The 24,112-nt window shown below is 40.8% G+C and overlaps 1 protein-coding gene across 2 annotated transcripts in view; it reads right to left on the bottom strand.

The window, feature by feature from the left end:
- THSD4 (thrombospondin type 1 domain containing 4) overlaps window positions 1-24,112 on the bottom strand; it is a 639,363-nt gene that overhangs the window by 20,221 nt on the left and 595,030 nt on the right. For both annotated transcript variants that reach the window (XM_019533460.1, XM_019533461.1), the window contains 2 exons: window positions 22,327-22,500; window positions 6,759-6,938 (listed from right to left, as the gene is read on the bottom strand). In XM_019533460.1, coding sequence (XP_019389005.1) covers window positions 6,759-6,938; window positions 22,327-22,500 — 354 coding nt within the window. The remainder of the gene's footprint in view (window positions 1-6,758; window positions 6,939-22,326; window positions 22,501-24,112) is intronic.

The following is a 24,112-nucleotide window of genomic DNA, read 5'->3' as shown; positions in this document are numbered from 1 at the left end:
TACTCAGCACTGTGGGTCTCTCTCAGTGTCTTATTTTCGGGGAAACACGGTATACTTAATAAAAATAAGACATCCCCTGAAAATAAGCCATAGTGTGTCTTCTTGAGGAAAAATAAATATAAGACAGTGTCTTATTTTCAGGGAAACACGGTAGTTGGTCTAATAAAAGATATCACCTCTACCACAAATCCTGATTGCCCAAACCATGCTAGGCACTTGGCAGAATATATATATCTGAAAAAGCTAAATCTAAACAGGCAGATCCTGTGAACTAGCTACTTCTAGTATGGGAAATACTGTTAGGCTGTATTATCAGCTTGTGCTGTGGGCCAATGTATTTTTATGGTAAATAGTCTATGCTTGTAATCATTATTTATTGGATTAGGACCTCCTATTACGACTGTTACACAAAAGAATGGGTAATAACAGGGAAGGGAAAAAAGCAGAACACATTACAGTGTGACGATACGGTAGATACTTAGCAGTCAACTGAGCTCTTTTATATGTGTTGTCCATATGTACATTCCCATTTTGGAACACTTTCTTGCCCAGTGCGAGGTGTTTCAAAGAACCAGAGAAGCAAGGCAGGATGAAGAGTGTGCATATGGACAAAATATAAAGTACATTATCTTTCTTTTTGAAGTGCTTGACCACACAAACTTTCCATTGTGGGTGATTTTCATAGCAGTACCCACTCACCTGGGGTCAATTTGCAGAGCCCTGTAAACAGCAACAGCTGGGCTGGTTTACCAAATACACTGTCCTCTCTGGAGGCCTCTGTGGTAGCATAATGCTTGGTTAAATTGCCTATGGAGTTCTAGACAGCTGCCTTAAAATATGAGGGATATATTCCATAGAGAAGCAGGCAAAATCACTTGGCCCTGGAGGAATAAGCTCTGATCATTGTTGGTAGTTCCCCCCTTAGGAATTTTATGTAACACTCTGACAGTCTATTAGACAGTCTTGGGTACAAATAACTGTGTCTTGGAGATAGAAACAAATATTAAAAGAGATTTCTCCCAGAACAAAATGCAAAACACTTCTTGTTGATGCCCAGAATAATTAAGCCCGTCTCTGCATGGCAACAGATAATTATATCTGCCAGCTCAGATACATATGTCAATCTGATCACCTCCATGCAAATGAGGGACGGTCTCATATCTCCTTGTTTATTCTCGTGGAACATCATGGTGGTAATGGAACGCTGTACGTGATGGCCCCTGATAGGCATGCCTGCCAGGCTCTGTGTATCACCCTTTGCTCCAGGACATTGATATGCATCCTTATCTCTTGAGCAAAAAAGGTGCTTTGCTCTTGAATGTTGTTTCTGTGTGCTGCCCACCCTAGAAAAGAGGCAACTGTGATAACTGTGGCTGATGAGTAGGGGGAAAAATGGTGTTCCAGGTGTTTGTTTAATTTTTCTGCCTACCATGGGAGGGAAGACCTAACAAGTGAGGAAATGGTCACCTCCTTAATCTGGCATGAGGCAAAGGAGGCCACGTGACTGATGAAAGATAAAGGGAGTCTTGATTGTTGTTGGGTGAGCCTCCCCCTGCAAAATAAAATCCAGCAAGACCTGGAACTGGTCTTAATAAAGGAAAACCTCTGCCTGAGAGAGAATCTAAAGTGGCCTCTTCAAACTATGGAATCTAAACCTGGATAAAGTTTGATGTCTTGACATTTGCCTTCAGGTCTAGAGTATGAAACAAATGGAGGGTGGCACAGAAGTTTTCCGCCACATGTTGGGAAGAAATTGCTTTTCTCCAGTCAGTAGTCCAGATCAGGCTAAATTGTTCTCATTAAATGGACTGCTACCACCCTAAGGACTTGAAAAAGACTCTTGAGGCTGAAAGGTAGGGATTTTCTTGGTATCACAAAGCAGAGAGATATTCTACGAGACACTATAGTAGCAATGTGAAAATAAGCATCCTGAAAGATGAGAGATGCAAACCTTAGTTCTAAGGATGGAATAACCGAATAATGATGGATAATGTAACCATTTTGAACTTGAATTTGAACTTGAGGGTGTAGGAGTTTAATTCAATTTTCAGGAACTGAAAAGAAAAGTGACTTAAACTCCTATGCCTTCAAGTTCAAAATGGCTACATTATCCATCATTATTCCATCCTTAGAAACCACTGTAAAATGTCCCTCTTCTGTATTGCAAAAAAATTTCTCCTGTGGACTCTAATGCTGGAAGAGAAGAACCTGTTGAAGTAAAATGTTGTTAGAAATGTCCCTATACAGAGTTGAGTATGAGGTATTTGGAGTAGGCCCAAACATTCTGCTTTGCTCCACTTAGTCCTCCGCCTGAAAGAAAAAAATTATGTCATGGGTGGTTGATTAGTATTGCTGAGTAATGGTGTTAGTTAGCCCTTCCCCATGCTACCCATTTAAACCCAGCTACTCTGCTTCTAGTTTGTAAGATCTGTGTAAAGAACCACAGTATGTATGAGGGCATTAGGGTTGGGCATAGTAAGCTTGCAGTCTAGGCATGGCCTTTTTTGATGTGGACATCTGCCTGTTCAAAATAGTTGAAGAGGTTGCCAAAGAAAAGGAAGGGAAGGGTAGAACTGTAGAGAGCAGAATTAATCTCTTGATTGCACCATTAAAGGTTTTGTCTATCTCCTAAAGAGTAGTAAGTTGATGGGGCTGCAGTATTATAATGCTTGCACTTGTGAAAGCACTGTCACTTTGTCAACTGCTGAGACAGATGACTGCTGAGGTGGTCTCTGTTAAGGAATCAGGCAGCAAGTTAAAACTGAAAGAATGCACTGGAGGGTGGGAAGATACTGAGGCATATTGTATCTTGATGCAGTAGTTGGCAGTAGTGCTGAAGTTGTTGGTGTGGAGAAGTCAGTGCCAAAGTGTCAGATCCAGGACTAGGTGGCAAAGGAGAAGCTGAGGTGTCCCTGGGGTACTTATCCTTGTGCTTCCTTGGCACCACAGAGCTGGGGTCTCTGGAACGAATGTTGGTACCAAGGCTTCAGTACTGGCACACTGCTAAGCTGTGTCAAAATCCATTCAAGGCCACGAAGTTTAGAAGTAGAATGAGCAAGGAGATATTAAACAGGCACTCACTGAGGCACACCAAGATGAAAATCTCCAACTGTGGCGATCCCTAGTTGTGTGCTCGCTGGAGGAGTTCTCTGATGTCAACAAAGAACAGTCTTGGCAAGAGAGACCTTATTTGTGTGCTTAGGCTGAGCTAAGTCTTGTGTTTTGGGGTTCAAGGCTGACCCTATATATTTACCCAGAGGGTAAACATGAAGTCTGGCCTTGCATCGCTATCTGACCCAGGAATTTAACAACTTACAAACAGCACACATTGTAGGGATATGAAACACTAGACACACTTGGCATCCATGGAAAACAGAGCTCCATTACAGGAGGGATAAAGCTTGAATTATGGCAGAAACCATGTTAATGGCTGAAGAAGAGACCTGGTTGAAGTGAAGTGAAACAAGAAGGTTCAGTGCGTCTACATGAGTCATATGCAGAAACCAGGAGAACCTCGGGACTCACTAAAAACATAGTGACAAAGACTGGGGAAAAGATGGGGGGAAAAGAGACAAATTAATTGAAAAAGCACATAAACAAGAACAAGGGAAAAGGGTGAAGAAAACAGGCTTCTGAGTTGCTGAAGGCCATAAGGGGGGGCGGGTTCAGACTGCAGGAGTGTATCTATGCAGCTGATGGGAACTGAGGAAAAGGATCATACTAGGGACAAACAGGGCAGTTGTACAGTATTCAGGTACTGCTGATGCCAAAAATCGTCTGAAGTTGAGCTCCTGATGTGTATGCACACAGTGGAATGTGTGTTCAAAGGAAAACACATTGTTACTCGGTTATATTAAGTGCAGTGTCAAAGGTTTCATTAAAATTATTTTAAGTTAAAGCAACTCATAAATAATAAAACAACTCTATAAATAACATCCTGTAATAAAAAAATGATAAATTAAATTCCAGCATGCTGCAGCCTATATTTGTTACTGATTCCACCAGCAGGGTGCTTAGTTTATATTTCATTTCCAAAAGCTTATAAATCACTCTTGTCCTGGTGGTACCCTTTCCTATATCATACACAGCATCTAACATGACATTACCATATACCTTACAAACCTTCTCGCAGCGAGACTCATTCCGCTCAAGAAAAGCAACATATTCTTTTCTCAGAAGGGAGCTTCCCAGATATATCCTGATTTCCCAAATGTTTAGAGACTACAGAGTTACATGCTATGTATGTGGTATAGTAAAGTGGCATACAGGCTACTCTGTATTTGTTCCCAAGAAGCAAAACATCATAATCAACAACCTTGAGCTGCCTCTTTGAAATCTATAGTCATCATCATATAAGTGATTTAAAGCTGCAGGTAAGGGTGCAGTCTCATTGTACAATGCACTAAAGGACCACACCAGCAAACTCAGGGTTGAATCTGGTGCTCACTGAAGTTAATAGCAACATTCTCACTGACCTCAACGGGTGGCTAAATCACGCCTTAGAAAACTCTCAACACTAACTGAAAAGTGTATTTGCTATTATGAATGAAGTTAATTTATCAAACATTTTATTTTTATCCCTATTAAATGATAAAGTTATACTGTAAAACCAAAACAAAAGGAGAAACACAAACTGATATGGGTCCAATCTTTAATGTTGCAGACTGCCCTGGCATAAAAATCTGAATAAAACAGAAACCACACCTCCCATTAAACTTAAATTAAGAGCCACCCATTGCTCAACACCTGACAGGATTAAGCCATATATAAATGATTGATATTCCCCTTCCATCATTTTAAGTTCAGAGCCACAAACGGATATTCTTTAGAAAAAAAGAACCAACCCAAATTAGCCCCACTCTTCCCTGTGTGCACTACACTGGAACTGAAAACTTCAATGTCACTGCAGTTGTTTTCTATTGTAGAAAAATCAGCAAAAAATTCACAGAAGGAGCAGCAGAAAGCATGGCAGTTTCTTAGTAAGAAGCAGCAGAGGGGAGCATTGCTGCTTTATTGAGGAAAATGAGCAGCTAAAACCACAGCCAAACAACACAAAAACACTGGCTGGTGATTGATGGATATGCTGCTGCAAAGCTGTGGTAGGAACTCTAACCAAGGGTCATCAAAATTGCTGATAATCTAATTTCTTTTAAAGCAGGTCTTTTCTAGTTTACTTCAAAGTTCAACATAAATAAGAATTTAAAGTATGTCACAAGTTTATTTCCAATTTCTGATTTTACTCAGAAGTATTTTTCTAGTTACTCCTGGATCAAATACTTTTCCCACTGTGTCTCACTGGATTTCTCATAAAATTATTTGGAAATTTTGATTCACAGTCCATCCCGTCTTATGTTAAAGCTAATTATTCAGAGTCTTGTGAGATCCTATTCTAGTCTTAATTTCATTAAGTACCAGTTAGTGCAGTGGTCTCTGGTTCATTTTCATAGGAAATACAGGGCCAGAATTTCTAGGTTTCAGTCAAAGAAGTCCCAGTTTAGGTCATCTGTAGTCCTAGACTCAACCCAAGAGCCTCTTTCCTGGCCCTGTTCATACACATCAGGCCTATCCCAACATAGACTGGATGGTCAGAAAACAAGACCCATTAATGAGCTAACTTGGGAGGATGGAGAAGACCTACTATGCTTTCTTCTTTGCACAGGCTAAGCTTCTATTTCTCTGTAACCATTGTCCTACATATGCAGGCAGGTTGTTCTCGGTTGGCTGTACATATTAAAATTAACATTCAGGATAAATGAGACATTTCACACTTCTGCATTATTTCAGGCTGTCTTCAGACTCATGCAGAATCACCCCACTACTTAACAAGGTTTTTGTCAGCGTCATAAGGACTAGGAACTTCCTTTTTTATAAATCAAAGCTAAAATTGGAAGTAATGATGAGTCCTAAACAGCTTCAACTTAGCCTGTCGTGCTTCCAAAGTTTTTCAGACATACACATTCTGTTTTATGCAAAACTGATTAATTGAATCCCATTTTAATTTAAACTCACTGTAGCTGAGGAAAACCAGAAGTGTGGAAGGGGTCCTAAGTTACCTTCCTGCTTCCTTAATCCTCGGGAAACTGGAATAATTCAAAGCAAGCTAAAGACTGCTTTTATTTGTCTTGTCTGTAGTCGTCCCACAGGGGACCACTGTGTTAGGTTAGGATCAAGTAAAGCGGCAGGGTCTTTAACTGATCTTCCATTTCGACATGCCCTCTCCATACACCATATGTGGTGTGGGTGATCTAGAATTGGCTACATGATAGCTATGGGCAGAGGAAACAATTATACTGACTTAAAGGGGAAGGAAAGCATTCCACCCATGAGCATGCATCAGCTCATGTAACTGTTTAGTTAGTTTAGCTCCTATTCTGTAGTAAGTGAAACCAAGCCAGAGAATCTCACCCCAGAATGAAACAGCTGCTAAATTACCACGCATCCACTTACTGCAAAAAAGCGTGGTCAAATGAAATAGTTACAACAAATAAGCATGAAATAAGGTTAGTCTCTGTTCCCCTACCAGGTGAATCAGCAAAAGCCCATTACTTACAAGGGAATTCCTTTCTGTTGTGGGATTCTTCAGTCTCGACTAAGACAGCACAAAGCAGATTTCATTTACAATATAATCCATGTGCAAATAACATTAAATCTCTTTTCACAAAAGTTTCATAGCATTTTTGTGTTTTTGTTTTGTTTAATATAAAGGAGACAGAGATGCAGCAAACAGCATGGGTATAGAAAAGAATGAAAGGACTTACTGTGCTCCATTCTGTATTGAACCATTTAGCACCACAGGGCTTGAGATAGCAGGATTGCTGGCTAGCAGGTCTTTCCAAAAACGAACACTCATAGGGGTTCAACACATCGAAATTACCTTCAGTTTTCTTAACACAGATAACTTCCCTCTGTTGGGTTCCACTGCCACATTCAATTGAACACTGTATCAGGGAACAAAGAGTGGTGGTGGTCATATAGTTTCTCTATGTATTTTTGATATTCTAGTCATGTATTCTAGCTATTCTCACAATTGTCTTATGCAGTGGCTTGAGCCCATGAGATGTACACCATTTTGAAAATATTAATCTGCTGACAGAAGAAATGTAAATTCTTGCTAATGCCCTAATTACGTCCATATATATATCTGGACTCCTTCGTTCTAGTCTTCTCCTTCCCCTTGCCTTTCTCCATGTACAATCTTCTTCCTTTCCTCCATTGGAATTTAGGCAGATCTCTCCTTTAATTTCCTATGCTGAAAACCATATCCTTAATCTGTTGTCTACTCCTTCCATTTTCTGCCTGAAATTCAACTTTACTTTACCCCGGAAATGTATTGGTTGATGAGGGGACTTGAAACTTACTACTGCTCCATAAAGTACAGGTCTAGCACTAACCCAGGAAGTAGGATTCCTGGCCTCCAAGACCTCCCACCATGAAGAGACTCAACCCCACATCTTCTTCCTATGAGAAAATCCTAGCCACCAGGCTATAGGCTAGTTTGGATGAGGTTCCCTTCTACCCTTCTTGTTGAAGTGGGGCTCTTGAACAGCCAACAGCACAAGACGCACAGTACCAGAAAGCAGTGGCGACACATAGAGGGTGCATGTGCACCCCCTGAGAGCAGCATTCCCTGCTTAGGTGATGGGCAGGGGGGCAGATGAGAGTGCTGGCACCCCTCCTGAGAGCGCCTGCTGGAGTGTGGGGGCACCAGCAGAAATGATGCCAGCAGTCTCTCCGTGGCTGATCATGCTGACCCGGGGGTGAGGAGGGGAGGTTCTCTGTGACCAATCGCCACTGGATCAGAAGTGCTAGCAGTGTGCCGCTGGCACTTCTTCATCAGCATGATTGGCCATAGGGGGACTCACCCACTCCTGGTTGCTGACTGGCTGCTGGGGGGACAAGTGCCCCCACCTGATTCAGAAGGAACCAGTTGCCCATGCCAGAAAGAGAGCAAACAGAGAAGAGTAACCCCAGTCTCATACTCCTCCTCCAAGCACAGATTCCTATGAATGCATTTTACATTAGACAGTCATTTGTTAAAAACCTGAAATAATTCTGGCATAAGAGATTGGAACCTGGGACTCCTTCTCCCAAGAGAATACTCTCCTCACTGGATGTGATGAGTCATTGCTCCAGGTGAGGATGAGTCATCTCTCTGGCAGCTAGCCATCAGATTTATGATTGCAAAAAGCTGACCTTGCCCCAAATATAGCTTTAATCCAGCAGGAGCCTACAAACTCACCAGAAGACTTGTCAAGCACACCGTTTAGCAGTGCTCTGATACTATAGCTTTAAGGCTGTTTGGGGTAAGATTGGCTTACTGGAAGGAGTGCAGCCAATGACTGACTGCCAGAGGAATGACTCATCCTCAGCTGGAAGAGTGACTCATTACCCTGGGCTACAGAGTCATACTGGCTCTTCATTGCTCTTCTTCAGATCTCATCAACCTTGTACTTACCATCCATTGGTCCAGCTTCAACAGGAAGGGTGGAAGGGAACTTCACCCAGCCTAGCCAATAAGCTTCTGGTTAGGTCAGTCTCTTAAAAAATGGAGATCTGAACCTAGGTACCAAGGGATATTTTTTGGCCATAATGGAAGCACTTAATGGATCTGGTTACCTAAGTATTCTGCAGCTGCTGGAGTAAGAGTAAACAGGTCTACTTTTTGTTATTTATGTGCCTAACTTGCACTTAATGTTTGTTCATATGACTACAAGGTTGATTTGGATCTGGCTCTAAATGCTTTGCTGAATCAAGGCCATGTAGCCTTCTGTGATATTTTTTCTTTTTCTGGCTGGGCCATAACAGGCTAAGTACTGAGCAAGAACTTGCATAGTCAAGGCTTACAAGTTCCATCCTTTTAATTGCTTCTTATGGGTATCCAGTAAACCAGAGATGTCAAATTGGGCTGTGTGAAGCTTTGGTCCCCAATTCAATTTGGCAGAGATTCAGCCCAATTATCAAATATGTGGCTGAATCTCTGAATCTGAATCGAATCAGAGGTCCCTTTAATTTCTCTGAGTCAAATCAGAGCCCTCCGAATTGATTTGGAAAGATTTGGTGATTCGGACATAGTTTCAGCTTTAAATGTTTTTTCTACATGCCTCTAGGTAGCAGGCGGCTTGTGAATGCTGCAGTGCTGGGGCACATGGAGTGTCCCACAGAAGTGCGGGGGGGGGGGGGTGTTCCCCATCATGCTTGGCCGCAGACCTGGAAGTGGACCAAAAGCACTTCAGGTCCACTTCTGGGTCTGCTAGGGACAGCGCGGGCCCCCTTCCGCGCCCCCCTCCTCCACCCAGCTCAGTGACTGGTGCCTCCTGGGTCTGGGAGGGCACCCGAGGTCCCTGTGGCCAATCACTGAGCTGGGGGGAATGGGGGAGGGGCCCAGCGCATTCCCCAGGGGACCCAGAAGTGGATCAGAAGTACTTCCAGTCCACTTCTGGGTTCGCTGCCAAGGATGTGGGGGCCCGCCCATGCTCCATCTGCCCCAGCATCATCGCATTCATGACCTGCACCTGGTACCTCGAAATATGTAGAAAAGACATTTAATGCTGTCCGAATCACTGATTCTCTGAATCAGCATCAAATCTTCAGATTCGGATTTGCCTGAATCAAATCAGGGACAGTGATCTGGATCAACACATTGAATCACTGTCCCCGATTTGGGCCGAAATCCAAATCGAATAGGGCCCATTTCACACTCCCCTAGCATCAAATTCATCTGGCCCAGCTGCCATGGGTTGTCCCTGCTCTGGGAATCACAATGTACATGGTGCCTGCTCTAGCTGGTCAGGGACCAAGGGTGGGCACCTTGTATAACCTGCTTTGGTTAATCTGGGATCTATACTATATGCTCCCAACTAAACTACACTGCTTGCAGCACCCATTACAGACACTCTGGGATCCAAGTCACATCAGTGTGGGTCCCAGACCAGCTGGAGTAGCTGCTAAATCTGGTATGCTGGGGGAAGAAGTGGGAGAAGAGTGATCTGCAGACCTTACCCTACCCACAGCCTTGCCCTGTGCTATGCCATGCCCTGTATGAATCTACTCAGGCCCAGGGGCAGCACTGGGTGCCAGATAGAAGAATCCAGTCCCTCAGGCCATATGTTTGACATCCCTGCAGTAAACAATTGTCATAAAAATTAACAGGAATGGCCCCTAACAACAGTCTCCAAAAAACAGTTTATTTTATCATCTTAAAAAAAAAGAACACACTTATAGTTGCTATACTATAGCACCCCAAACTCTACTTTTGGATATTGAAATCAGTAATTAGTTATATCAAAATTACTGATTTTTGGCATACTGCAGTGACTTTGGTGCAATTAATTTAACTGATGCCTAAAGGAAAAGAAAGAAATGAAGTATTTTTTAAAAGACCAAGCTTTTTAATTGACACACAAGCTATAAATCACTATGAAACAATCATATTTTCTTTACAATCCATAAAGTTAAAAGTATATTCTTTTCCTTACTGGGGTGTGCTATAATAATACAAATCTGATTTCTGGTATTCAAAATTAGACCTAGGATAACATTTTCTGAATTGCTTATGTCGCTTAGAAGTCTAAGGCCCAATGACTTTAACTGAAACTTATGGCTCATCTCCACTCCGTTTCTGTACTGCTTTAGTGCTTGGAGGATTAGGGGAAACTAATAAAATATGCTTCCCCAAAAAGTTTTTTCAAAAAGGCACATCAAATGAGATGTGTTCTACTTGGAAAAAGTTATATTTTCTGTAGAGAATTAGCTCTGTTGAAAGTCCTAACATATGTGAATGTTCCCAAAAACTGATACCCTGAATGAAGTTATGAAAACACACTTTTAATACCATTTTTCAAAATGTGGTAAAAGTAACAAAAGTAGAAAAGCAGCTCTGTTGAAAGTTCTAATGTTCATGAAAGTTCCCAAAACTAAACCCAAAAAGGATACTCTGACTAAAGTTATGAAAATATTATTTTAATACTATTTTTCACAATATGGTAAATGCAACAAAAGCAGAAACGCAGAGGTTTACTTATGTCTACATTTCAAAGCTGTTTGATTTCTGTATTTGATCTCTCCACATTACATTTATAAGGGCAGGTGGTCCCACTTTTCCTGAAACTGTTACCCAAATTGTATTTTATCATAAGGGTAAATTGATTTTCTTTATAAAACAACATTTTCAGGAAACCTTGGCTTATGTTTTGAGGCAATATACTTTCACTAAGCTAAAATATCAATCCATGATATTAAAACGGAAAAAGTGGAAGTCTTTTTACTCCAAAAAAGTTTGTTGATATATCTGAACTTGACTGGTAACATTAAAGTGCAAAATGTGAAACTGGATAAGTTGAAACATGCCAGCACCAGATACAGATTTCTATGACAGTTTGTACAAAGGAAAATTGAGGATTACTGCTGCAAATCCTATTGTTATTTATGAAGTATCAGAAACCAATTTAGATCAAAACAGACATCTGAAAATGGATGGCAGACCTAGTCTGACCAATGCACAGATCAAGCAGCTTATATTTTTGGGTACATCCCAAGACCAAATGTTAAATTGCACCTTTCTGCATTTAAAATGTAAAGTATCATTTAAAGTCCTAAACAGAATCTTGCAACCAATAATTATGTTTTCCTAATAACTTAATTATATATTTCCAATGAATTAGTCTCCACTTTGCCAAATGTAGGCTAATATGCTAAAATACTTTATGTTCCTCCTTGGTTTTCTTTACCGAAACAGAACAGATATGGAAGCTTCCAATACAGATCACGCACCATGAGTGCAAGGCAATGCTAACACTACCACAAAAACTTTGTAGTAAACTCCCTTATAGCCTAAGTATAATAATAGTGGATCTTTGGCACAAGGTTGGAGAATAAAAAGAATAATGCCTGTTCATCAGGGCCATGTGAAGCTTTGGTCCCCGATTCAGTTTGGCGGAGATTTGGCCACTGAATTGGGCCAAATCTTCAAATCTGAATTGAATCAGAGGACCATTTAATCGCTCCAAATCTAATCAGAACCCTCTGAATCGATTCAGAAAGATTTGGAAAGATTCAGACCTAGAGACAGCTTTAAATGTTTTTTCTACATACCTCTAAGGTAGCAGGGACTCATGAGTGCTGTGATGCTGGGGCACATGAAGCATCCCACAGAAGCATGGAGGGCTCCCCAGCACATTCAGTAGCAGGCCCAGAAGTGAACCAAAAGCACTTCCAGTCCACTTCTGGGTCTGCCGCAGCCCCCCACCACATGCCCCGACTCGGTGACTGGTGCCTCCTGGGTCTGGGGGGATACCCAGGGTCCTCCTGCAGTCAATCACAGAGCTGGGAGGTGCGGGGCAGCTCTCCCATGTGCTCCCCAGCAGACCCAGAAGTGGACTGGAAGTATCCAGTCCACTTCTGGGTTCGCTGCCGAGCACATGAAGGGCCCCCCCGCCGTCCTGTGGGACACTTCATGTGCCCCAGCATTCCAGCATTCACTAGCCATGCCTGCTACCTCAAGGTATGTAGAAAAAACTTTTAAAGCTGTGTCTATGTCCAAATCTGCTGATTCTCCAGATCAACATCGCATCTTCAGATCTGGATTAGGCCGAATTGAATCAGGGACAGTGATCCAAATCAACAAATAGAATCACTGTCCCTGATTTGGGCTAAATCTGAATCTGAATCAAATAAGGCCCACTTCACACACCCCTGCTCTTTATCCTCCTCTTCTGCATCACTGGCTTTGTCAGTACTAGCAAAAATCAGACCCTTGTAATTTTCCAGTAGTGGCAGCAACTGTGAACATGATGCTGAAGATGGGTACAAATGTTTTTACTCTGCTTTGCTTTGCTTTACTGATATATGCAACCTCTCATTTGCTTTCCATGAATCACAAAATGTCCAAGTTATCTGCAAAATGTTCACAAAAAGAAATGGTATGGTGAATACTGATGTGAATATGAATGGTATATTACTTGACTATCATCATATTTTCATGCTGGCTGTCTTGTGGACTATGGTTTAAGATTAGCTTTAATATTGAAATAGTCGCCCTAAGCTTGTTACAGATGTGTCTAATTGTTTATAGTGGTTTGCCTCCACCGATAGCAACATCCACAGGTACCATTTGCTTTAGGACTGTGTTAGTCTCATAAGACCAAGGAGTTAAATTTATAGAATAAAGCTCATTTATTCAGCAAGCCTTCTTATACTACTGATCTACTGTACCCTCCTGCAATGCCCCAGGACCAATGTAGTAACTCTGTAAAACTGTTAAAGGTACTCACACTTCTTCCCCCTTTACATGCAACATATCTCCATGTAATTCTAACATTGGAAGTTTGGTTCAACCCACTGTTAAAACACATTTTAATAGGTCTCTACTAGTTTATGTGTTGGCTTTTTAGCTCTAAGTGATTTTTGCAGTTTCTCGGCATGCTCAGTCCTTATTGGTTCAGTTCTTGTCTGGTTTCCTTGTTCAGATGTCTTTACTTCTGTGTCATTTTCAATCTCCTCGGGTGTTTCTTGTTCCTTTGTTGTTATCTCCGTTTCCTTTGCTGACTCTTGTGATGCTGCTTCTTTTCTCCCCATTTATGAGCTACAAGTGTCATTTGTTCTTTCTTAATAACTGTCCTTCTGGTGCAACTACTTGATAGGATCTGGGAGCTACTTGATGAGAAATTAATGCTTTTTGTTTCCACATGGGTCCATCTGAAATAAACACCATATCTTTGTTGTGCAGTTGTGGGAATTCCCTGGAACCCCTGTCATAGTACCATTTTTGTTTGAGTTTGTTGAATTTTTTAAATGTTTTTACATTTTGCCTTTCATTCTGATGAGCATCATCCACAAGATTTGGCAGCCTGGTTTTGAGTTTGCTGTTAAATAATATTTCTGCTGAGGACAAGTCATGTTTCATGGGTGTTGCCCTGTAATTTAAGAGTGATAGGTAAACATTGGTGTGTGAATCTGTAGTTTTTTTCAACAATTTCTTCACTATTTGTACTCCATTTTCCACCAGACCATTAGAATGTGGGTTTTAGGACTTGAAGCATTATGATGGAATCCATATTTATTTGCAAACTCTTTAAAATCAAGGCAGTTCAACTGAGGTCCATTGTCTATTTTCACAGCTTGTGGAATCCTGTGTCACATAATTCTGTGACCTGATGAAAAAAAATCACATTTTTTTCCTGCGTGCAAGAATAAGTCAATGCCCACTTGACACCACAGAGCTACGAGCTCCTCCATGACCTTCATGAGCTCTTTTCTTTGCACTGATCTGTATTTTCTGATACCAAATAAATAACAAAATGACACATTATACCAGGTTTACAGCATCGTCTATGTTATTATTTATGTTGGGCCAATATAGAGCACCCCTTACTCTTCTGCATGTTTCAATGCTCCAGCACTGCTGGAACAATAAGTTGTGAGCCTTTGAACAAAATGCCATCCAGTACTGCCAGCTCTTCTTTGATCTAAAAATAGGGGCAAGGTATATGCTTTCCAGGCCAACCAACACATATAGCTGTTATCATTTTTTGCAATGTTGTATCCTGAGAAGTAGCTTCTGCGATTAGTGCCCAAATTTTTATTTGTGACAGGAATCACTCTTTTAGTTAGATTATCGTTGACTAAGTCTAAGTCTGAAATTCTGTCATTTTCCGTTGTGTCATATCATATGCTCTGGACAACGTAGCTGCAATAAGTAGATGTTTTCCTGGCATGTATTGTATGTCTAGATCATATTTTTACAGTAGGCCTGTGTGAATAGGGAAGTATTCAATTCGGAATTGGCTGATTCAGAGGATAGTGATTTGATTTGGAGATTAGGATCACTGTCCTGAATCGATTTGGCCAAATCTGCTTCAGAAGATTCAGAGCGATTCGGTGATTTGGATAGGCCGGGGAGAGGCCTTGCTTCTATGTTCTTACTTTCTAGTCCCTCAATGGCATCCATTCTCTTAATCAAACCTAGAGTTTTACATGTCCACAATCCAATAATTGGCACTACCTTTCCTAGGACTGTTACAAACTGAACTTTTACTATATTACCCTTGGGCCTAAGATTCAGTGCACAAACACTCTTGGTTGCAATCATGTCCCCATTTCTAAGTTTCACTTTATTATTCTCATAGTACACAGGTTTAGTTTTCAAATTAGATACGTGCCCCTGTATCTAATTTAAAAGTTACCTTGGTCCATTGGTGTCCAAAGTAATAGTCCAATCCTCAAAAGAATGAACTTCTTGCATTGTGCCAATGAGGCATTCTTCCTTTTCCTTAGTGCACAGAGCATGCACCTGCCATTTCTTATGTGGTGCAGACTGCTCCAAGAAAGGAATGGCAGAAGTATTCAAGAAAGGCACTGCAGAACTGCCTTCTCAAGTCTAACTGGTGTAACTGGTTATAACCAGCACCAGATCAGAGGCTCTGCAAGGAATTAGTTTTTGTCCATTCCCTGGGCACTCAGCGTATTTGCTTCTTTACAAATATGATCAATTACCTATTATATACTGTGAAAATATATTAACCAATGCTAATTAAAAAAGCAATATCCTCAAGGAACTGGCAGTACCATTAGCAGCCCTCACTTCAAGGTACTGGCTGTAGAATACCTTGGATCCAGTAGGATCCAAGTAGGATCATAGGAAAGTAGGGGCTGATAGGGACCTCACAAAGTCATCATCTAGTCCAGCCCCCTCCTCAAGACAGGATCATCAGCAAGTGTCTGTTCAACATGCTCTTGAAAATGTCTAGTGATAAAGATTCCACATTTTCATTTGGTATGCTATTCACTACCAATGCTTTACCACCCTTCATGGTCAGAAAGTATCCCCTAATCTCCAACCTAGTTTTCCCCTATTGCAATTTTAGCCCTTTGGTCCTAGTTTTCTCCCCTAAAGCGACAGAGAAAAAGTTATATCTATCTTTGTAATCACCATTCAGATACTTAAAACTGTTATCAATCCAATCTCCTCAGTCTTCTCTTCTCCACACTAAATAACCCTAGTTCTTTCAGTCTTTCCTTATAAATCGTGCTTCCAAGGACTGTATTCATTTTTGTCACTCTATTGGACTTGACAATCTATCTAACTCATTCTTGAAGTGTGGGGCCCAAAATTGGACACACAACTCCTGATACGGTCTCACCAGTGCAGAATAGAGCTGAAGAATCACTTCCCTTGATTTGCAAGAGACACTTCTGTTAAATAATACAACCTGGTATACTATGGGGTTTTTTCCTCAATAGGAGCACACCCTTGGTTCCTATTCAGCTTATGGCCCATTACAATCCCCAGATATTTCTCTGAAGGTTTTGTTCTGCAACCTGGCCCATCATTCCCCAGTCAGTATTTGTACATGAAATTATTCCATCCCAACTGCAGGACTTGACTCTTGTCCTTGTTAAATTTCATCTGGTTGATTTTGCACCATTTTTCCAGGTCATTTGGGATTTTAGTTGTACCCTCCAGAGTTTCTGAACTCTACTCAACTTGGTGTCATATGCATATTTACTAAGCTTGCACACAATCCTATCATCCAGCTCATTAATGAAGATGATAAACAACATTTCACTCAGGAGAGAACCTGGGGAATCCCATTAGATACTTTCTCACAACTAGACACTGAGCTATTGGCAACTACTTGTTAAGCATGAAAGAACCAAGCAGTTATATTAATTTAGTAATGAGCATGTCATAGAAGACAGTGTCAAAAGACATGCTAAAGTAATGCAGATCATATTCACTGCTCTCCCTATATCCACAGAGCCTGTCATATTATCATAGAAGGAAGTAGTTATTATAATGTTATTCTAATACCAAACATGCTAATTATCTCACGTCTACCTACTAGAATGTTTGTACTCTTTCTTTTGAAGTATCTGGTGCTGGCCATTCTCAGAGATGTGATACTGGACTAGATGGATCTTGAATAATTATTATTTGTATTACCGTAGCATCAAGGAGTTTTGATCATAGACTAGGACAAGAACAGGCTTAACTATGTGCAGAATCTACCACTACTACATGAATGATGAGAGATATGTACAGATTGGAAAATCTGGAAGAGAGCAACAAAAATGATTAAGGGCATGGGAAGCATAACTTAGGAGGGAAGCCTGAAAGAGTTAGGGTTATTCAGTCTGGAGATGAGGAGATTGAGGGGGGGATTTGAAAACAGTCTTAACATACCTGAAAGGCGATTACAGAGAGGACAAAGATGGACTTTTCTCTGTGGTGGTAGGGGACAGGACTAAGGAGCAATGGACTAAAGATCTAGCAGGGAAAAAATAGGTCAAACATTAGGAGTAACTTTCTGACTATGAGGGTGGTCAAGTATTGGAACAGGCTACCTAGAGAAGTTGTGGAATCCTTATCCCTGGACTTCTATTTATTTATTTTTAAAAAGCAGTGTTTTAAGGACAGACACTTGAATGGGATAGTTTAATCAGGGATGATCCCGTCTTGAGGCAGGCAGTGGATTAGATGACCTTGCATGGTCCCTTTCAGCCCTACTTTCCTATGATTGTATATTGTGCCTTTGTTGATTCTTGTACTTTCTTTATGAAGGGAAAAATAATTGATACAACTGCTATCAGCACTCCTGGAAAAATCTCAAACTGTGTTTGGATCCTTTCTTTTTCTCTTTCTTTTAGGAAAAGGGAGGGCATTTTACTACAAACAGTGATAATGCCTCCAATTCAAGTAGGATTATAAGCATAAACATCTGAAGCTGGAGTGCAGTTTTGTAAATCCTTACATTCTATGTGGTTTTTAGAAACTATCTGCATCTGTCAGTGTGTTCTTTAAATGTTTACATGCATCTATGTGATGGGGTGTTGGATCCAGTTGTGAAATGCAAATGTGGCTCACATGGACTCTTACTGCTTCTGTAAAGGTTAAATACATATATGATACTGTTCCTGGCACTTTTTGAAAGGTTTTGGAAGATGATCCCAGTGACACATTGGTTTCTATGTTGCAAGAAAAGGTATGATTTTCAAAGGCTTATCCAGATCTAAAATACTTGAATGTTATTAAAAATGTGGGGTTTGTTTATATATTTGGTGTAATTTTTTGTCCCTTTACCAGATACCCACAAAGCTCTTGGTACTAATGAAAAGGAACTGGGCATAGGGAGAAAATTAATACACTGGGCATGTCTACATAAGATGCTAACTGCGCAGTAGCCTAATAACACTGCACAGTAGTGTGATGGGCAAAAACCATGCTAACATGCTACTGCACAGTAGTATTAAACTACTGCGTAGTAAGCATCGCTAAAAACCTGCACACCAGTGCTATTGTGCAGTAGCTCAAGTTACTTCACATTGATTTAGTACTTGGTTAACCCAGTACTAAACTTAATGTGCAGTAACTATAGTGCATTAATGAATGTGTAGAACCACTGTGTACCTAGGACATCTTCAATACCATATGCAGAGTCCTGGTTTTAAATTAGTAAAAGCTCAGAACCATATAACTCAGAACCTGCAGCACAGAAGCTGCAAGCACACCTTAGCAGTGAAGCAACAGGCATGGTGTCATGCTCTTATCAGGAAGAACAGAACCAAATTGCTCTTGTACAGAATAAACCCTCAGGGAAACACCAGCTGTCTCTTCTGCCACTAAGCCTACTCTTATCATTGTCCTATTTCAGTCCTTCTTCCAAAAGAGGGCAGCTTTAACATTCTGTTAAAAATTCTAGAGGAGTCTTGATGGTAGGAGCTGCCTTGACTGTATGCCCTTCACTGGCTGATATATGCAAGTGTCTGTGCTATGATCCTGTCGGTAGGAGACACTTATCCTCTAATAAGCTTTTCCAGGCAGATTTTCCACCGCTAGATGCTCTCAGGACAACATGTGGCCTCAGGGCAAAACAAGATAAATAACTGTTTAAAACAGTGACTTCTTAACAAAAAGACGCTTTCTTAATCAGGACATAGGGGAATTAGAAAAAAAGATTAATTTTAGAACAGATTTTAATTAACTGGAACTAGGCCCAACTTTATTAAAGTAAAAAGTTAGTAACAAGTATATGATCTCACTCAAACAATGTGAGAGTGGGTCAGAGAATTTATGATAAGGACTGAAAATAAAGTGGTTAAAATATGATTATAGACTTCAGAATAATTCAACTTGTTCTGCATGGATTAAAAATGAAATTAATATTACTGCAGTTCTTGAATTGTATGGGATTACATTGTGACAAGGTAAGAGGTGGCTGTGTTTGTATAGTCAGAGAGAATTTATTATGGAAAGATAAATTGGCTTACTAAAACAACACTGCAGACTTACCGATAAGATCCCCATAGAAGGCCACTGAAAATTAGCAATAAAAGAGATTAATTCTTAACACTCTGTTAATAGGGTTTGCTGTTGGATATCTGTTTGCACAGAGGTGAAAATATAACTCCTTAGAGACAGTGACAACTAACTAGCAACAATGAAATCTCAATGTTGTGAAAACAAGCTTCCTAATGTGATTGCTAGTACTCTTTTATATCAACTGTGATATACAAAAAAAAATTGCTCATGAAGTTTAGTACTCATGCTTCTAATGCCCACGATAACTCTGCAGGGTTGAATTGTGCAAGACAAAAATTAACCTACCACATTTAAAGTTCATTTAGGTTTAGTTTGAGATTTGGGCAGTTATCCAAACCAGTTCAGTATTTAAAAGCTACAAGTTCCATATTTTATTTAAGTATCATCTGCATAATAGTTCTTTCTGTGCATTCATTATATGCTCTTTATTGTAGATGGAAGAGTGTTTTTGCCTGTTTCTAGGTTCAAGCTAGCTGCAAAATATCAGAAAATGAAGCCCCAGGTTGAAACGCCACTCTTTGCTTCCCACTCTTCTAGCAGCCCTAAATAAATACTTTACTCCACATAATACCTTTTGGCTGCCACCTATTATGTTTAAGGATTGGGCTGTTCTGAAAGAAGAAACAAGGGAAGAAGAATCAATTCATACCATTTTCCATGGTATTTCTAGACTCATTTCCTTAAATCTTTTTGAGGGCTCTTCCCACCCCAGCGTCCCTCCTTGACTTCACCATCATTGTTTTCCATGACTTTAACAAACTACATATAGGAGGGTGTCATATCTGGTTAAATGCAGATCCTTGCATCTTTGTAATCTGGATACAATGTTAAAAAAAAGCCTTTATCATCTGGAGATGCATAACTCATTGCTGACAGCCAGAAGCCTGTGAGTGGAGCAATGTGTAGATCAAGAATGATTAGATTTACTATATACATTTTGACCCCCTCAGAGGAGGAAGATGATATTTGCAAGCTGTTCAAGTGCAAGAAAGTTTGAAAACAACATTTGGCTCCCTTCTGTTCGGGGGAGATAGGAATGGATGGAAAGCTCCTATCTGCACAAAGTACTCTTCCTAAACATGGTTAAAATTACAGTTTGAGTTTGTTGTGACTATTATAAAATACCAGTAATTCACATTTCTGCTGCATTTCACAACTTCAAAGTATTTTCAGAATTGGATCCCTTTAATCTCCATCTCAGCATTGCTTATCAGCTAGGAGCATCTTGGAATCTCTGCTACGGCAAAACCGACGGCCTGGCCAAGAGACGCTTTCCTAATAACTGCGTGGAATGTTGGTACCAGCACTTGGAAAGCCTCTTGAGGTTATGTAAGGGTCCACACAAAGGCAATATAAATGTTTGGGCCCCAGTTGACAACTTCTGAAATTCCTTCCCCACTGGGAGCAATACTTTTCAATTAGAATGAAAAGAAACACTGAGATGTTAGGACAAGGGGAGGTTTATCTTAGTAAAAGAGCACCAGGGAGCTGGCCACTGGCCCAATTTTGTTCTCTTCACCTGTCACTTCAAAACTCAGAGGAGCCAAACCAAAAACAACTTTTGTTTTTAGCAGTGCTTTTGTCTTCTCATGCTTAATGCTTTGGCTGTGACCTGTATGCATCCCTGCAGACATTCAGAATTTGCAATGGCTCTGCAATGAGCAGTCCAAAGAGGAGAATATGGTTTTTTGGAGTATTTGGCTTCCCTTGAATGCTGTAACTGGCATCCACAGCTTTCTGATATCTTTTATGAGGAAACTGCATCAATGCATAATGTATGATGCTTGCTGGTTTAGATCAGAATTCATGCAAACTCCATTAAGGAGGCTAAGACCTTGCCTATACTTAAGCAAAATTAAAGCACAAAAATCTCACAGTTGTAGATGCAATTATACAATCATAAAAATACTTCTACCAGTACTGCTGGTTTCAAATCAGCAGTGTGAAGCAAACTATCATGGGTGTTCTGCTGGTATAACTGCATCTCCCACAACATTTTACTGATATAAATAAATCAGCAAAGTATCCCATCTCTTAACAATATAGGTAAGCAAGCAAAAATAATAATTGTAGGCTGGGCCTTGATAAAGAGACTTTCCTTTAAACTGAAACTGGAAGTAGAGAAAGTCTTCCGCAATTCATTCCATCATTAACCTTAACTAGTGTCATTAATTGTTTGAATTGTGTTCCTGGCTCATGAACTAGCAGTGACACTGTGGGACAGTAGTATTGCACTGGAGCTTAGGGACAGGTTTTTTGGACAAATTGAACAAGACTTAATACTAAAACAACCCAAAGGCTCATGTAAACATGTCATTCAAAAATATTTCTGCCAACATATTCTGAATTGTAGGTTGTCTCTCTTTGTTTCTCTTTAAAAGGCAAGAAACACTTCATTAAAAAAGTTTATTTCCAAAAGTGTTGCTGCTTATTTTTCACTTCCAGTGTGAAACTTGTATAGTATTGGTTCGGACTTAGCATAAACTGAGTCTTGTGGGCAAGAACCCAGGGATAACTAGATTTGGAGTGATGGGTAGCTTTAAACCTCTTTTCTGTTCTTCTGTTTTTGGGACCAAACAAGCCTCTGACGTAACTTCTCAACCTAAGGATGATTCATGTTGTACTAGTTAAAAAAAATCTCTACATGGAGGAGGCAACAGGTAGCATAAATCTAGTTATGTTACCATATGTCTCCTCTGCAAGAAGGAGTCCCCAGCTACCCTGTGGCAGTGGCACAAAGGGGACAAGATCTGGTACTATGTCTTCAGCTGAGAAGAAAAAGTAAAGCACCAGAGAAACAAAACAACTTTATTTTCCTGCAAATGCTCTTGTAAAAATAAAAGCAGAGGGGAAAAAAATACTGAAAATCAGTTAAATGGAACCTAAAAATCATTTCTCAAAATACTTTAAGAAGAGACATTTACAGGATAGCACACCCAACCAGAACTTCCCCACTCCAAAGAAATCTTTGGCAATCAACATAGAAACATCTATTTTAATGTAAAATGTACCTGACTCCAGCTCCCAGCAAACCACTCAACTTTACCCGCACATGGTCCATTGTTACAGGGGGTTGTTTCAGAAGGTTGATTATTCCCACAGCCCTCCAACGGCAAACTGCTGACATGGTTGGTCATACAAACTACCGAGCGCGTTCGTATTCCATCACCACACTCTGCCGAACACTGCGTGACAAGAAACAAAACAGACATTCGTTATTCCCACTCTTGGAACAGCTGCTCCCAATGAAATGAAGGAGGAGAGCAACCCTGGAAAGGTTAATGGTACTCTTCAATGTTCATTATTACTATTTGTAATCCAGTTCAACATTACTGTTCCCATTGTGTATGTATTTCAGTTATGCCTAAAAGCTTCAAATCAGGTCAGGACTTCATTGTACTAAGCACTGTACAAACACAATAACAGACAAACCCTGTCCTCCACCTTAAGTTGATAATCTAAACAGTCAAGGGAAATGAGGGGTGAAGTGGGGAAGAAAGGAAACAAGTTATAAACAGAGCAATCATTATGGTGGTTACTGAATGTCATTATAGAGCTTTGCTTCCTCCTCCCCCTGTCCCTGCTCCTTTTAAAAAAAAATTAATTACTTAGAGTAGAAGATGGTATGCCCAGACGTCATTGGCAATTGTGTGCATTAAACTAAGAGCTTCTCAACAAAAGAATTCAAGACATTCATGGCTCCACTTGGTGCTTCAGATAGGACATTCAAGAGCATGTCTGTACCTCAAACTTGCCAGTCTAGGCAGGAGCACATTCAAGCACTTTGTGACTAATGACCACCCAGACCACCATAATACTCTGGCTACAGTATGTCTGGATTTAGAGGTAGTCCAAGTGGAGCAGCTGCCGCCTGGCATGGTAAGTGCATGGTACTGATATGCCCAAGTTTCATAACTGGGTGCTCAAACTGCCTTACAAGGGAGGGGTGAGGCAATTTGAACACAGGGGGCCTTATGTTCTTTTCTGGAAAAATCTGTGACAGCCTCTGAAATTCCATCTCACTGTAGGTGGTGGCAGACCATGCCCTAAAGCAGAGGTGTCAACATACAGCCCATGGCCCAGATCCGGCCCACAGAGCTATACTGGAGCCACATGGAGCATGGGCTGGACCAGTCAACAAGTGTGCTGCAGGCAGCACAAACAGGCAGTTTGGGGCACTGCATGCAGCTCATATCCCCACCCTTCGGTACTGCGTGCAGCACCAGGTCCAGACCATGCACTACAGGCAGCACACGCCCCATCCTGCCCCAGGGGCTGCATGTACAATGAGCCCCAGGGCCAGCACATACTTCTGACAATATTTATTGTCAATAATTAGTACATCAATCCTTTCACTGTTAAACTACCAGTTACAATACATGTGTTTATGGTCACTTCCCTACAACAAGCTTCCACTATATCATCCAAAGTATGGCCTGTTTCTATAGATAAAGTAGTTGCTAAACAGTAGGGCTGTGCAAAATGGGCCCTATTTGATTTGGATTTGGCCCAAACTAGGAACAGTAATTCTATTAGTTCATTCAGATCACTGTCCCTGATTCGATTAGGCCAAATCCGAATCTGAAGATTTGATGCCGAATCAGTGAATCAGCAATTCGGACACAGGCACAGCTTCAAAAGTTTTTTCTACATACCTTGAGGTAGCAGCACTGCTTGTGATCACTGCGATTTTAGGGTGGATGGAGTGTCCCACAGGAGCATGGGGGGCCTCTCCAGCGTGCTTGGCACCAAAACCAGAAGTAATTCTGGTCCACTTCCAGGGCTGCCAAGAAGCAC

The sequence above is a fragment of the Crocodylus porosus genome, unplaced genomic scaffold (genome assembly GCF_001723895.1).
Source record: "Crocodylus porosus isolate Cpor-Errol unplaced genomic scaffold, CroPor_comp1, whole genome shotgun sequence".
Lineage (NCBI taxonomy): Eukaryota > Metazoa > Chordata > Crocodylia > Crocodylidae > Crocodylus > Crocodylus porosus.
Note: the sequence above shows the minus strand (reverse complement) of the source record. Positions and strands in the feature narration are given on the sequence as shown.